This window comes from Myotis davidii, unplaced genomic scaffold (assembly GCF_000327345.1).
Source record: "Myotis davidii unplaced genomic scaffold, ASM32734v1 scaffold923, whole genome shotgun sequence".
In the NCBI taxonomy this organism is placed as follows: Eukaryota; Metazoa; Chordata; class Mammalia; order Chiroptera; family Vespertilionidae; genus Myotis; species Myotis davidii.
In genome coordinates, this window is record NW_006293789.1 from 659,516 (window position 1) to 674,902 (window position 15,387).

Genomic DNA, 15,387 nt, shown 5'->3' on the forward strand with positions numbered 1-15,387 from the left:
TGTCAGGCAGGTGAGTGGTTAAGAGCCAGTGGTCCTGGATTGCGAGAGGCAGTTGGACATCCTCCAAGTGGTCCCAGATTGCGAGAGGGTGCAGGCCATGCTGAGCGCCCCGCCCCCCCCCTCCACCGAATGCACGAATTTCATGCACCGGGCCTCTAGTAAACAAATAACTTTGCATCCATTCCATCGTTCAATCCCTGAGGCGACCAGCACAGGTTAGAACCACTTTAAAGGCCTTACTTGGCAAAGAAGAACAGAGTAGGAAAGAGGACTGAAAATGGAATCAGCCAAATGGATTATATGCCCAACTGTACAAACAATTAGGAATACAACCTTCAACCATCTTGCTTTCAAGTCTTCTCATCTACAAAACGAAGAAATTGTCTGAGGTGTCCTCTAAATAATTCTAATATGCTACAAGATCTGAAAAAGGTAATTTTACATCATCCTGTCATGCCAGTTGGTTATATATCAAAAGTACAGCTGACTATGAAGCTGATACAACTATTATACATCTATATGCATATACACACACTGATAACATATCAAATGAAGTTGCTCATTAAGGTGTATGCTTAAAAAAAAAAGACAGAGAGAGACTTCTCTATCCCACTCCAGCCCTGGCTCACCTCCCTTTCTAAAGTTTAAAAAACAACACAAATGGTACAAGGTAACTAGACATGTAAATGATCCAGCTCCCTAGGCCGGTCCTATGCACCAGACAACTGAGCTCATTAATATTTTTGGCCAAACTGTTTGTTAGAAATGGATGTGTATGGGGCCAAGTAGGGAGACAAAGATAAGAATAAAGGCACACTATATGAAGTCAAGCACTAGGCTAAGCACTGTACACATATTATTTCATTTGGTCTTTCATTAATCCTCTAGGAAAGGCCACTAATCATGCCCAATGAAGCCACTGTCACTGGAGTACCCACGGCTGAGCCGGAAGCCATCTGCCACCCCAGAGCCCGTGCACTCCATCCCCACACAAAACCCATAGAAATCAGACATTTGGTTCCTCTAATCCCATAAGCACAGTCCAGTCTTCACTATTAGAGTGTCACTGCCTAAACCTTCTACATAAAGTCCTTCAAACTGGGTTTTCTGTGCTCCTGCTGCACGGCAGGGCAGTAAGCTGCAATATTGCTCCCTGCTATGAAACTCGCTTGTCTGTGCAAGTGGCTGTTACAGCCTGAACTGGATCACATCCTACACTAACTCAAACCCTCAGCGGTTCTCCTGGCACCTAAAATTTATACTGAGATCCTAGGGAATCTGACCTTCACCCTCACACTGCCTGCCTCGCTCAACCTGCCCTCCACACAAACCCTCCCTGCACGTCAGAACGTTTCTTCCTCGAAGGGTTGCCAGATTGGGGTGGGCATGTATGTGTAAAAAGCACACCCAGTTAAAGTAAACAATGTCTTTTTTAGTTTATGTCATACACTTATTGTTTAGAAAAAACAGTGTTCACCTGAAAGTGAAGTATCCTCTATATCACCTAGTAACCTATACCTCAGGCGTCTGCATTTTCTATTCCTTCCAGAGAGTTCTATGCATCACTCCTTGATTTCCACACTATGCTCCAACTCTTCCTCAGGAAACCCTCCCTGACCTCCCTACCTGGTTATGCTACATCCGCACTCTCCTTTTCCCGGGGACACTGCCACGTGGAAATCACTTCATGCACTGGTTTACCAGTGCTTCCTGCCCCGTCTGCATGCAAGCTCCCTGAGGACAGGAGCTTCCCATGGCCTGTGCACTGCTCATCCTCAGCCCTGAGAACAGGGCCGGGGCATGGAGGTACTCAGCCATGATGCGCTGAGTACTGAATGAATAAATCAAAACATGACTTCAGCACTGAAGATATTCATGGTGATGATTCCCTTTTCCGTTTATGTAGCCCTGTCCATTTCATCACTTTGTTAGAACCTTTCAACCATACAGAGGCAGGCAAGGCAGGCCTGACCTTGACCTCAGTGAGGAGAAACCAACTGAAAACTGCAGGGACGCTCTGGACCACAGAGGCAGGAGGTGGGTCCGATGGCAATCAGGTCACCTGTCTTCTATAACACTGTCCTGCTGCCCTGACCACGGCAGGCAGGCATAATGCGAACAGGAAGTATGGACCCCACCATGTGCAAAAGAGAACCAAGGCCTGGAAGGATCCATGCAAGTTCTGCTCAGGTTGTCAGGGAAGGGGCAGGACGTAAACAGAAGCTGCAGTATGTTTTCAACCTGCCATAACACCAGCAGGGCTCTAATGAGAGCATGTCAGTTGTAAAAATTCATCCCAACCTGCTATAGGACAACTGTCAATTTCCTTTACACAGGAGAGGCAGCGAACTAACTCCTCTGGAGTCAACCGCACAGACAATGCATAGAAATGCTTCTCGTACCAATCCCCCACTGGTATACATCCTGCTGCCTACTGCGTAGGGGCAAACTGGCCCCCAGGACCTGTCCAAACCGAGGACACTTCAACAGCCAAAATCACCCAATTTATAGAAGTAGTTACATTGTAGAAAACAGCGATATAGTTCCTCTTTTGTGTTGATGTGCAATTTTGCCTAAATCATAGATCCAGGCAAATAATTCTGAGTGACAATGGGAATAAAAGATGGGCAAGAAAGCTGTGCCTTTTAATATAATTGGTTCATTCTATTCTAATAGCCTTATGTGATCCCTTGTACTCCTTTATAAATATAATATTAAAGAACATTATATTAAAATTGTTCATAAGTGCTCAAAATGCCCTGCTTAATATCTCAAAATGAATGTTTTAGTAGATTTTAATGTAATAACTTTTACAATATGTTTTTCCAAAATTAGAAAGGTGACAACTGGGAGATGTTACTACTCAGATCATGCAAACAAAAAGCTATCATCTATTTATAAATTGTTTTAGAAAGAATCATTCATTCAATAGACACGTTTGCCAGGCACCATTATATCTGTGAACAAACAGACAAATCTCTCTGGAGATTACTTTCCAAGCACTTGTTCTTGATGTTGAACGTTGATGGTCACCCCAGGACCTTTGCACTTACTGTTACCACTGTCTGCTGAATAAACAACCCTGGCCGACATCTGCACCTCCTACTCTCTCTATCTTCTGGTGTTCATACAACATCCTCTCCTCTTCTCAGTGGAGCATTTCCTGACCCCTCCATCTAAAACAGACACCATCACTATCGTGAGAATTTCTTTCCTCCCTCTCCTGCTTTATATTTCTCCATGGCACTTAACTAGAATATAAAAGACATATAGTTTACTTTTTAATTTGTCTGGCTCCTCCTACAAAACATAACCTTAATGAGGAATGTTCATCTTTCTGTTGGTTGTTACAGCCCCTGTACCCAGAAAACCCAAGAGCTATGAAGGCGCTTGGCACGCAGATAGTGGCTCAGTGTTGCTTCCCACTAAGAGGAAGTGAGGTCCTTTGAGAAATGGTGGATTCCAGATCTAAGGCATAAATTGTGTAAGATGAACCTGGAAAAGCTTATGATACCAGGTAGCAAAAAACAAACAAACAAAAAACTAATACAAACTATGAGAGTCATGGCAAGAGGACTCAGAAGACAATACAAAGCAGCTCCCTCTGGCAAAGGAAGGGGCAACTTGAGAACCAGTAAGAAAATAACTGAAATATATTGAACATATCAAATATGTTTCAATCAATGACTTCATAATGATGATAAAGTGTGCAAGTGAATGAACAAATTATAGTCCATGGTGAAGATGCTAGGAAAACAAGAGAGAAAGAAAAATGATTTTCTACACGAACTATCCCTCAGAGTAACCAAATACCAGATGAGGAGTAATTTCTCTTCACAGAAGTATCCCTGAAAGAGTAAGAAGGAACCCAGGCACTGATCATCAAGGACAGATAACATCACACAAAGAGAGATAACCAGGCATCAATGTGCCTCCTGACAGAAGGACAGAATATCATCCAGGGAGTGAAGCACTCCTACAAAATATATTAAGCCTGACTCAGATCAAGCCTCAGATCTAACCAACAATTTACAGGAAATACAAAAGGCTGGGGACCAGGCTATCCAACAACATGGGGATGGAATAAAATGCAGATTATAACAAATTCTATAAGGCACACAAAGAAGTTCCTTCAACAAAAGTCACCAGGAGGGAAGTAAAGAGATGAGGGGAACCTAAAATTAAAGAGAGACTTTAGAGATACCAACTATTGTAATATATGGTTCTTACTTGAAAGTCAGTATAAATAAATAAACTTTAATTTACAAGATAGCCTAGGAAATGTGAATACTAACCTGATATTTTATGAAATTAAGGCATTATGTTATTTTTTTTATATGAAATGGTATTGGCAGTCATAATGGGAATAGTTATATATTTTAAAAGAGTCTATTTTAAAGTTACTTATTGAAACATTCACACATGAGATGACATTTGGAATTTGCTTCAACATAATGGAGGGTGGGGATTATTAATGAAATGAGATTGGCCATGAAACAACAATTACTGAATCTGAGTCATGGGCACAAGGGGGTTCGTTACACCCTTCTCTTTCATATCTATTTGTAATTTTCCACATTAAAGTTACCATATTAAGTTTAAAACATAAAAATTTTACAATTATTTTATTGGCATACAAAAGAAATGACAAGAGACAATATTTAAAAGTTTGTTAAAGACAAGCAAATTGGAGATGAAAGCACTGAAGCCTCTATCTGCCATATGTATTCCAAGGAGCAGAGATGATGGTTTGGGCTTTGGCAAGTCCTGTCATTTCTAATTTTTGTAAGGTGGAGGCCAGCGCAAGGAGTGGCAAATATAAATGTTGTAGTACCTGAAACTTACCATCAGGGTGTCACTAAAAAGATAAACTTAGGAGAGGAGAAAGGTTGCAGGGAGAGAATTGAGAGATCAGTTAGGCTTACTGGTCTATAAACACAGAGCTATTTTTTTTTTAAAACACACCTTTTTCTAAGGATGTCTTAGAATTCAGGTAATAAGAGCAACAAAAACACAGAGATGAAAAAGATACAAATAAAGGCTGAACTAAAAAAGGGAAAGATCATAAATCTCCCTCACCCCCTCCTTTACTGTCAAGAAATATTATCTCACAGAAAGGGAATTTCCTATTGCAAATGCTAAACATTTAAAAGGTGTGTGTTGGTGTCCTCAGGCAACAGTCTAGTGATATTTTTCAAGTACTCCTGACTTGTCCCAAAATGTCAGGTATGTGTTTTTTCATTCAAGTTTTCTCCAGCAACCTAAATAGTCAGTTCTTTGTTGCTGCTCACTTTGACAAATTAGTCTGTGCAACACCATTTCCAAGTTATCTTTAGCAGCCAACACAGCCCATAAATCCAAATCATTGTGCTGGTTATTAGGATTTCATTTCATGCTCGCATTCACAAACATTTAAGCTTTCAACCTTTGCTGTTGGGCATTAATCTTGGCATTAATCAAGAGATTAAGTATGCTGAATTTAAACTCAAGGTTAATAGCATGCTCAGCCAATATTAGTTTTACATATTGCCAAAGGAGAACAGAAAGAGGCAAAGACCTTTATGCCTGTTGTCCATGCCATAGAAGAAATAGACTGATGAGTAAGGCATGAAATTGCTTCTTTGTTTCTTTATGAGGGAGTCACACACACATGCATGCATACTCACTCATTCAGTCCAAATTGGCATTTGAAGCAACAGCCTGTACACATCCTAAGACCCAGCAATCAATCATTGGGCAATTTGATTATTTCAGAGCATCTGTAATTGCAATGGCAACAGAAATGCTTAAAAACAACAACAACAACAAAAAACCCCAAAACCCAGCACAACAAATTAAGACGTCTGGAAAGGTATGATGATTGCTAGTTGCTAGAATAATTGTATAAATAGAAAAAAAAAATGTCTGTGTGTCTAATATATCAGAATCACCTATCAATATAATATCAACAGGGGGAAAGACATTTCATTCTAAATTTCATAAAAGCTGAAAGCAGTAAAAGGCTTGGCATTGGACTAAGTTAATATACTTGAAACAATGACAGAGTAATTACTTTATAGGGCCTTGTCTCTATAATGGAAGTTGTTACATGGTTCACAAAAAAAGATACAGAAAATGAACTGCCCGATGATCTGGAAATGCAAGGTGGCCTAATTCATTCACTCCCACCACCTGGAATGACTGAGCACATGGTTTTCATGAGTTATCCTCAGGAGAATAGGTGCCGTTTCTGTCATGGTGGGTAGGGTATCAAAATTGTGAGTATTTGAAAATTAGCAATGAAGACTGATTCACGGGAACTAGGTAAATGAGAGCTATGTTTCAAACACAGATGCATTTGAGCATAGAACTGAGTGCAAAGCCGATGGCAGCAAGTCACCTAGCTGAGTTCAGTTTTACTCTGACATGAAGGGGCAACAATAATGAAAGTGCAGAAGTACTGGGCAACATATCCTCCCAGAGCCTCTGCGACTGTCTTTCTATTACTCAGAATCGGGGAGAGGTTTAAATGACATTGTGTATTTGAGGTGTCTGGCGTATAGAGGGGCTGAATAATGTTTTATTCTTCTGCGACCCAACAAGGGTAAGGACTAAACTTTTATTACCACATCCAATCCCTAATAAAGTATTACATAGCAAGCATCTGTGGGGGTTATGGCTTTACTTCCTGGAATTTACCAGAAATGATTTGTAGACTACAAATTGGCGAGGGTAAAGGTAGTTTATAATCCTATAATTCAGTGAAAGTTGGCACACTGAGACACCCAAGGGAAAGACAAACGAAGGAACAGTGTCATCTCCTAAGACTGGTCTGAATCCAAATGCTTCAATTCAACTGGTGACTGACTATATGGGAGGCATTTTATTTCATGTCCTTTTTTATCTGTCAAAGTTCTGAAGTTAAACATAGAAGGAAACAAGAACTGGCTTTTCAATAAGTATTAAGAAAAGAATAAAAGTCACTGGTACACCTGTTGATCAAGTACACATCAAATGAAGATGTCTCTCTTAATCACTTTTTCCAAATCCAAGAGAAACCTGGCATATGATACAGGTTAAACGAAGAAGGAAAATTTCAAGAAATCAAGAGGAAAAAAAATGACAAAAAACAGCACCACAAATCCTTAGATGTTGTCCAGAATTTTAAAAATACTAGAATGAAATTAATTGGCTTCAGAAAACATCTCTAATAATTTCATATTAACAAAGGTAGGGGTGCATACCTATTCCCTTCATCCAGCTCACAACCTGAATCAAACAGAAGTGTCCTATCCAGAAAAAAGAAGCCCGTGGGAACAGCTAAATTTCCACATTACCAGAATCAAGGGATCTAAAATTAAATTAGATTCTGGTGAGTGAGAACCAGAAAGTGATTCTAATTCAGAAACGAACTTAAGGTCCCACATAAAATGTCACAAGCATGTGATGCCCCACAATTGTCCTAAAAAAATAACAACATTAAAAACCATAGAAATATTATAATGGGGAATGAATGTGATATACTACTTATATTTGTCTGACAAGCCATAGACTAGAACTAAAATGAGAATGTACTAATCAAGTAAGATTATAAAAATATTTACATAAAGCTATCTATGTTAATCTGAACAAATGTTAAACCAGCTTGTTACTCTGATTTTTCCCCCAAAGCTAGTGCTTGAATCAAGTATTTTTAGTATACTTTACAATTCTGGATTTTCTGTTCCTGTTTGAACCTAGGAAGCAGCCTAGCCTCAAGGCCCAGTTGACACCAATTACTCAGTGAACAGGAATTCCATTTCCAAAAAAGCCCAGATGGCCAACTCAAGAATGCTGACCACAAACATCCATATTAAGGTCTATGGGAAAATGTCCTGCACAGCCTATACATCCTGCATGTCCAAAGCCCCTCCCACTAATTTCTTTGTTCTGCTTTCCCTTTCCAACCTGGTAAAACCCTAGCTTGCACTGAGATGTTAAGATGAGTTTTGGAATGAGGGTCCTTCATCTTCTCAGGTTGCCGGCACTTGAATAAATCTCTTTCCTTCTCACCAGCACCTGTCTCATGAGTTTGGCTTTTGTTGAAACAGGCAACCAAATCTGGGCTTGGTTATAGTACCAGTTAAGTTTATTGTCATCTATCTGGCAGGCCCATATACACTCAGGAATCCTCAAGGTAGGATCCTTTCAAAATAAACAAACAAAATAAAAACTATTATTTTACAAAGGAAGAAGCTGAGACACAAAGAGAGTAACTTTTCCAAAAGCATAGAGTTGAGAAAGAATCAGAAAGACAAGCTGAACTCAGGTACGAGGTGTTCCATATCCTATAGGAGTAGCCATATTGGTGAAATTCTCCTCTTAACTCTTATAAGGTACCTATTGAGATGCTATGATAAAATGAAAAAGTTTTAAAAGAACAGAGTTTCAAAGTTATTTTCAGGTTAAAACACTGAAAAAGAAGCCCCTAAGTTGTCTTCCCAGAAGAATTATTTCCACCCTCCTGGTTAAATTACCTGCACCCACTCTTCCTCTTCTATTATTCTCTTAAGATTATGAATGCATAGCAATGTGCCAAGAAAATGAGTTCTCAGTAATTGTTGACAATCAATGAATATCATAGTTGTTCAATAAGTGCTCACTGAACTGAATTCAACTGAACAAAAAGAAAAGTTCAATCATCTGCATAAGAAGAGATTGGGATAGAACCATTTCACATCTCTGAAAGGAAATACCCAGGCTCCACTATTAAGTATATATGATCTATTAGGTCTCTCTACAGCTCTGTCTGCTCCACATCCTCACAATTCACCTTCCCTGAAATCTCACTATTCTCTCCTCTGAGCTACATCTTCCCTTTAGGTGAATGAGAATAGGGTGGCGGTTCCAAAGGAAGGGAACAAGGTCACAAATAATCACAGGCCTTTTCCATCTGTTCCAATCTCTCACACCATCCGAGAAGGCAAAAGGCTGGAGTGGGAATGTAAAATCCTCTACCTTTACCTCAACAACCCACCCCAGCATTCCAAACTCTCAAGAAAGCATGAAATTAGCTCAGCTTGTCAATCAGGGAGCACAGTTGGACTCTAGCTAAATTCTATCAAATGGAAGGGGAAGAAAACTTTGGAAAATTAAACTGAACGAGGAACCTTTTTCTCAGGGCAGGCAAGGCGCTTCTAATGACTTCTCACTGAAGGGAAGTTCACCAGGGACCCTGGCCTTCCTCCTCAGGAGAAGATGGGCCTCAGGCCACCTAAGCTAGAAACATTCCAACAAGAGCTACAGAATCAATTTTCCAGCAGCCTGCTAATGAGGAGCATCACACACCCAATTCCCTGGGCTTTTAATTTCCAAAAGGTATTTTAACTGTCATTTGATCTGAGGATTCCCAGGATCCCTGTAGGGTGGCCATGCGGCAACCTGTCAAAAAACAAAGTCTGCCTGGATCTTACAGAGGCAAGAGAAGTGAAGGTGTAGGAAAGGGACAAACCCACAGAAGCCAGGGCCATATGCCTTGAAGCCCTATTGTTTGGCCTCCATCCCCCAAAGCTGTCCCTGTCACTTCATGACACAAAAAGAGGCACCTGAGTCCCACAAGAAAAACTATGGGAAAGCATTTCATCTGGCCTCATAATAGAGGCATTCTCCTCCTTGCATGGCAGCTCCCGGGAGCAGTTATTCACTAGGGGTCAAAGGGCAACTACATACAAAACTGGGGGAGAGAATGAAAAAGAAATGGCAGCCAAGAGCCTGCCAAGTGCACATCCTCTGAAATGAGCCAGCACCATTTCCGTAAAGGTGGAGGCGAAGCCAGCGAGTTTTAATTTCCTACTCAGTTCTTACATGTACCTTGCCTGGGATAAGGTCTTAACTCTATTCCGCTACTTGATTTTCCTAAAGATGACATAAGATCATTAAAATATGTGGTCTATAAAATGATCTGCAACTCTTTAAAAAACTGCTATTCAAATTGAACGGTACAAGTAAAAATGAAATTCAGATAAGATATTTACTTACTCATTCTGTAAGTAAATAGCTAATTTTGCCAACAAGTACAGGAAAAGATGCTCAGCATCACTAAGTATTAAGGAAATGCAAACCAAACCACAATGAGATAGCACCGCGCCCTCATTAGGATGGTTACCATAAAAAAAAAACAAAAAAAAACCCCATAACTCAGAAAATAGCAAGTGTTGGTGAGGTTGTGAAGAAACCGGAAACCTCGTACACTGTTGGTGAAAATATAAAATGGTGCAACCACTTCGGAAAAGTTTGGAGGTTCCTCCAAAAACAGAAAGGAGATTCACCCTATGAGCCAGTCATTCCACTTCTAGATATATACTCAGAAGAACTGAAAGCAGGGTCTCATAGTTATGTGCACACCCATGTTCACAGCAGCATTATTCACGATAGCTAAAACGTGGAAGCAATCCAGTGTCCAAAATATTGGTCAGCCTTGAAAAGGAAGGAAATTCTGACATAGCTACAACATAGATAAACCTTGAGAACATTATTCTAAGTGAAATAAGCTGATCATCAAAAGACAAATGGTGTATAATTTCACTTATACGAGTACTTGGAGTAGTCAAAACCATAGCAAATGATGGGGCTGGAAAGGAATAGAAAACTACTGCTCAATGGGCACAGTTTCATGTTTGCAAGATGGAGGGTTCTGGAGGTGGATGGATGGTGGTGATGGCTGCTGGGCAATATGAATGTAGTCAATGTACACTTAATGGTTTAGGATATTACATGTATTTTACTGCATTTCTTTTAATGAGGAAAAAAATTAGTTAGCTAAACCTGCTTTTCCCTCAAAGAAAAAAAAGTAATCCTCCTAGGGACATGGTCAGCAAACTGCGGCTTGTGAGCCACATTCGGCTCTTTAGCCCCTTGAGTGTGGCTCTTCCTAAGCCTTAGGAGTACCTTAATTAAGTTAATAACAATATACCTACCTATATGTGGGGAGCCGATATGGGGCTAAGCCTCGGACTGACCTGTTGGCAAAGTCACAAACAGGTCTTCCGAGTCTTAAACAACCCAATCCGAGAGGTGGCCACTGATTTACACATGCTATCATTTAAAAAATAAAAAAGGGGAATTTTCTGGAAGCCAGTCCATCCTTGCTGCTTGACACAGTCGCTGCAGGGAAGAAACATCTGCACAGCATATGTTTCAAGGGAGCTGGCGTATACGGCATACTGTTCTTTATATGTTTGCTCCCCTACTTAGCGCTATGTGTTTTAACCAAGATCACCTCTCCAGGAAAGGCTGTTTCCCCAGGTGGGGATTTTTCCCTGAAATTACGGATTAATAGGACTAAGGAAGGGAATCAGTAAAATCCCTTAACTAAGTGCCAGGCGGGTAGTTAATCCGTTTAACTATGAACAACCTTGGAATGGAGATAACAAACGCCCTAACCTTTGAAATAGAATGGATAGGATTAAAATCAAATGGTATAAATATAGATGTAACAGGACAATAAAGGGAGAACTTCACTATGCTGATCAACTGAACAATGCCTCCGTGTCATTCCTTCTTCGCCGACTCTGTCCACACCTTTGGGGAACCCCTGGACCTGCTCAGGCTGGACCCCAACACTTATATAGTTTCAGTTTAAAAAATTTGGCTCTCAAAAGAAATTTCAATCGTTGTACTGTTGATATTTGGCTCTGATAACTAATGACTTTGCCGACCACTGTCTTAGGGGGCAGAGGAAAGTAATGAAGAAAGAAATCACAGGTCTATCATGTAAAAACATTAGCTGTTTTCAAGCTCTTTGAATTCCGGGCGTGGCTGCACAATCTGTTAACCACATCCATCCACCCCTCCTAAGCCACTCACCTCACTGAGGTAAATAAAAAAGGAGCAGGTGGACCCATCCACTCCGTAGTCTGCGTAGCAGGGATCCGAGCGCCACATATCTTTCATCCACTGAAACAACAAGAGCCAGGTAAGAACACCTCTGAATGGCCTGTTCCTGGTGACCTGCCCACCTGCTGATAGAGAGGGCACAGGTATTGCTCAAGCTGTGGCCTAAGCTCAGTTGCTTAGCTGAGGTCAGGATGACAGACGCTGAGCCCCTGCATGATCCACAGATGCACTGACCTGAGCTGGGCCTTGGCAGACGTGCTTAGTTAGAGTGGAGAGAGGCCGGGGACACGCCAGGCAGCGAAGCCCAGGAGAGGCAATGGCTAGGAGAGTTTTATCAAGAGCAGGTGCCTAATGGGACCCTGCACCCCAATCCCCCCTGTGCAGAAAGCTGGTGTCACCAGCGTAGCAGTTTCTTTCGGGAAGAGGACATGAATGAATGCGGGAGTCCCAAAAGGAGACCATGTGAACGTTTCTGGGGTTTGGTCTCCCCCTCCTAACTGTACTCCAGAGCCGAAACTTTTCTCTGGAAACCACTGAGCAGGGGAGTGGTCTACCCAAGGACAGGCCATATAAACAAGGTTTTTAAAAATGTTAAGATCATGGTCAAGTGTCTCTGGGTATTCAATTGCAAATGCAAATATGACGTTTAAATGACAACCTGGAGACCTCAGAAGTGGGCCCCAGGGATGGGAGAGAGATCACCTGCTGGAACCTGGGCACATGAGAAAAGGCTGCTTCAAAGACACAGAAGGGGACCAAGCTGGTCCAGGCTCTTTCAGTCTGACCAGTTAGAGCCACTGTTGACTACTCCCATGGAGTTGGCACAGCAGGGAAGAGTTGCCATGGCCACAGCCCCAAACAAGCAGGACTGCAGCAGCCCTTACATGACTCCCTTAAAGGGCTCGCTCTCCCTTTAAGGAAGGGCATGCAGAATGAGGATGATGGAAATACATACACATCACTTGACCTTACCTTGATTTTCCCCTCACAGTGAGGGTAGCCATCCATAGGAGGCAATACACACTTTTCTTGAGCTCCATTAATGATATCTGTAAAGGACGAAAAAGAACAAAGGATACCATGAAGTTTATGAAAAACAAGCCTAACATCCATGCTGTGAGCCATGTAACCTCCAGTTGGCAATAGGTCTGACCTGACCTGAGGAGGCCCACCTACGGCTGACCAGACACCCATGATGTGTGTGGCCCAGCTTGGAAGGGTGAGCTACACCAGTGGTCGGCAAACTGTGGCTTGAGAGCCACATGCGGCTCTTTGGCCCCTTGAGTGTGGCTCTTCCACAAAATACTGACTTCTGCGCATGGGCCAGGAAGTTTCAATCACACTGTACGTGCGCCCGCACGTGGTATTTTGTGGAAGAGCCACACTCAAGGGGCCAAAGGGCTGCATGTGGCTCGCGAGCCGCAGTTTGCCGACCACGGAGCTACACCAACCAGAGGGGCTGCTTGGAAATCTGCAAGTGGGAAACTGAGCAACCAAAGAAATAGGGAGCAGGAAACAAAGCCATGGGCCCCACCAGGTGATGCAGACAAACTGAGGTAACGAGCAGCTTCATGAAAATGCATGCTCGAGCAGAGGCAGCCAGCAGGGGAGAGGTGAGCAGAACCCATGTGGGGAGAGCAGAGAGCCCTGAGATATGTCTGATGTAGAGCCTCTTGTGGACCCGGTCCTTAAATTGCCTCTAAGATCTCCTTACTGCTTCAAATATTTCCTCACCACAAGCTCCCTTTCTACTAGCTAGCCCAAGTGCGTTCCTATTCCTTGTAACTACAGAGTAAGAATAAAAAGAATGCCTTTAAGAAGCTTTCCGTTTAGTGGTGAACAACAGATGAATAATTAAACAGCTGAGCAGCATGATAGGCACCATGCTCAGGTAGGGCAAGAGCAGGACGCCCACCCCACCCTCTAAGGGTCAAAGAAGTCTTCCTGGGTCCAGCACAGCTTGGCTGAGGTGTGAAGGTGAAGTAGGAGCAAGTCGGGTAGGGACAAGGGAGAGATGGTGATCAGGCATCGAGGTGGTTCCAAACGGGCCACCCTGATGGAATGCCAGTGTGAGGTGCGGGGAGGTCAGACAGGACAAGCAGGCAGGGGGCACATCGGAAGGACTTAGCACCAAGATCGGGACCCGGTCCCTGTGCCAAGGGTGTGACAGAAAGGCTTTGAGGAGAGAATGGTTGGGTCAGACTTTTGTGTAGGAATGACCACTTTAGCAGGACAGCCCTAAACCTACACGCTTCTCTTTTTGGACCTACTATATTTTCCAGAACTGCGGGGAAGATGTCACCATTCCTTATGCTGACAGTTTTCCATCTACACAAAGTACTAATGATAATTAGATCCCAAGCCATAGTACCATTCGACAATGGTACACAAGTGGCGTTGGTGGCTGCTGGGGCTAGAAGGGGGGTTTTGGTGGTATCTCTCCCTTGAAAACCAGTTCTTTTGATAGTCTGAAGCAGAGATTTTTTTTTTTAGCTCTTGATTCAGTGTTTTCAATGAGCATTCCACTTGCTAAGAAGGATAACTAGAACATAACACCAATATCCTCCTTACCATAGATTGGAGGCAGTGCCATTTAACAGTCAATATGGAAGGTACTTAGTTTGTCGAAGTCCCTGTCTCCCCATCTATAAAATCGGAATAACCATACTCTGCTTCACCCAGCTCCCATTTACTAAGTTAACGCACAAAAAGTCTGGCACTGCTAACAACTGGTACACAGACCAGAGCCCACACTTAGAAGCTGGCATTTGCTACACAATCGGACACAACTTTCACTCCCCATATGCAGGAAAACGTATTTCAAGTGCACAGTCACTCTGGAAGCACTCTCTCTCTCACTTACACATAAGGAAACCGCCGGCTCCAGAATCCATTTATCGAATAGCTGGTCTCACCAAAGAATAGGACGCTTCTCCATACCTACCGCACCTATCACTAGCTTTAATTCGGTTTTTCTGTGACACATTTACGAAGCAAAGCAGCAGCAGAGGTCCCAAGGAATGAAGCCCGGTCTAGAACAGCTGGGAGCAGACAGTCGGACATTTAAGGAGACACTTAGGTAAAATGCCCCCTTTATTTACATGCTCTCCCAGTTCCGATGTTCAGAGCCAGAAGTCCACAAAACTAGAAGCTGCTGAGTTGGAGGTGTGATGTGCGGGGTGAAGAGAAATTACCGGGGGGTAGAAGGGACGAACAGGTCCATGAAGGTAAGCAAGCAAAGCATATCTGCCGACAGTGTGTGCCCTCCTCATCAGGAGTTATGTCAAGGGTAGGCAAACATTGCCCGTGAAGGACCAGATGGTAAGTGTATGAGGCTCTGCAGGCCGCACGGTCTCTGTCACAGCCACCCACTCTGGCTTGTATCAGGAATGCAGCCACAGATGATGGGAAAGAACTAGCCTGGCTGTGAACTTACAAAAGCTGGACTTACAAAAGCAGGCACAGGCCCCCGTGTCTGCTTTGCCTAGAGTTCCACAATGAGGAGCCTCATTTCTGCTAAGTCCGGTTGAATCC

General features: G+C 42.6%; 1 protein-coding gene across 2 annotated transcripts in view; it reads right to left on the minus strand.

Annotated features, from left to right (window-relative positions):
- Positions 1 to 15,387, minus strand: part of MGAT5 (mannosyl (alpha-1,6-)-glycoprotein beta-1,6-N-acetyl-glucosaminyltransferase) — a 333,468-nt gene that overhangs the window by 142,062 nt on the left and 176,019 nt on the right. For both annotated transcript variants that reach the window (XM_015566532.1, XM_006767746.2), the window contains 2 exons: positions 12,826 to 12,902; positions 11,824 to 11,913 (listed from right to left, as the gene is read on the minus strand). In XM_015566532.1, coding sequence (XP_015422018.1) covers positions 11,824 to 11,913; positions 12,826 to 12,902 — 167 coding nt within the window. The remainder of the gene's footprint in view (positions 1 to 11,823; positions 11,914 to 12,825; positions 12,903 to 15,387) is intronic.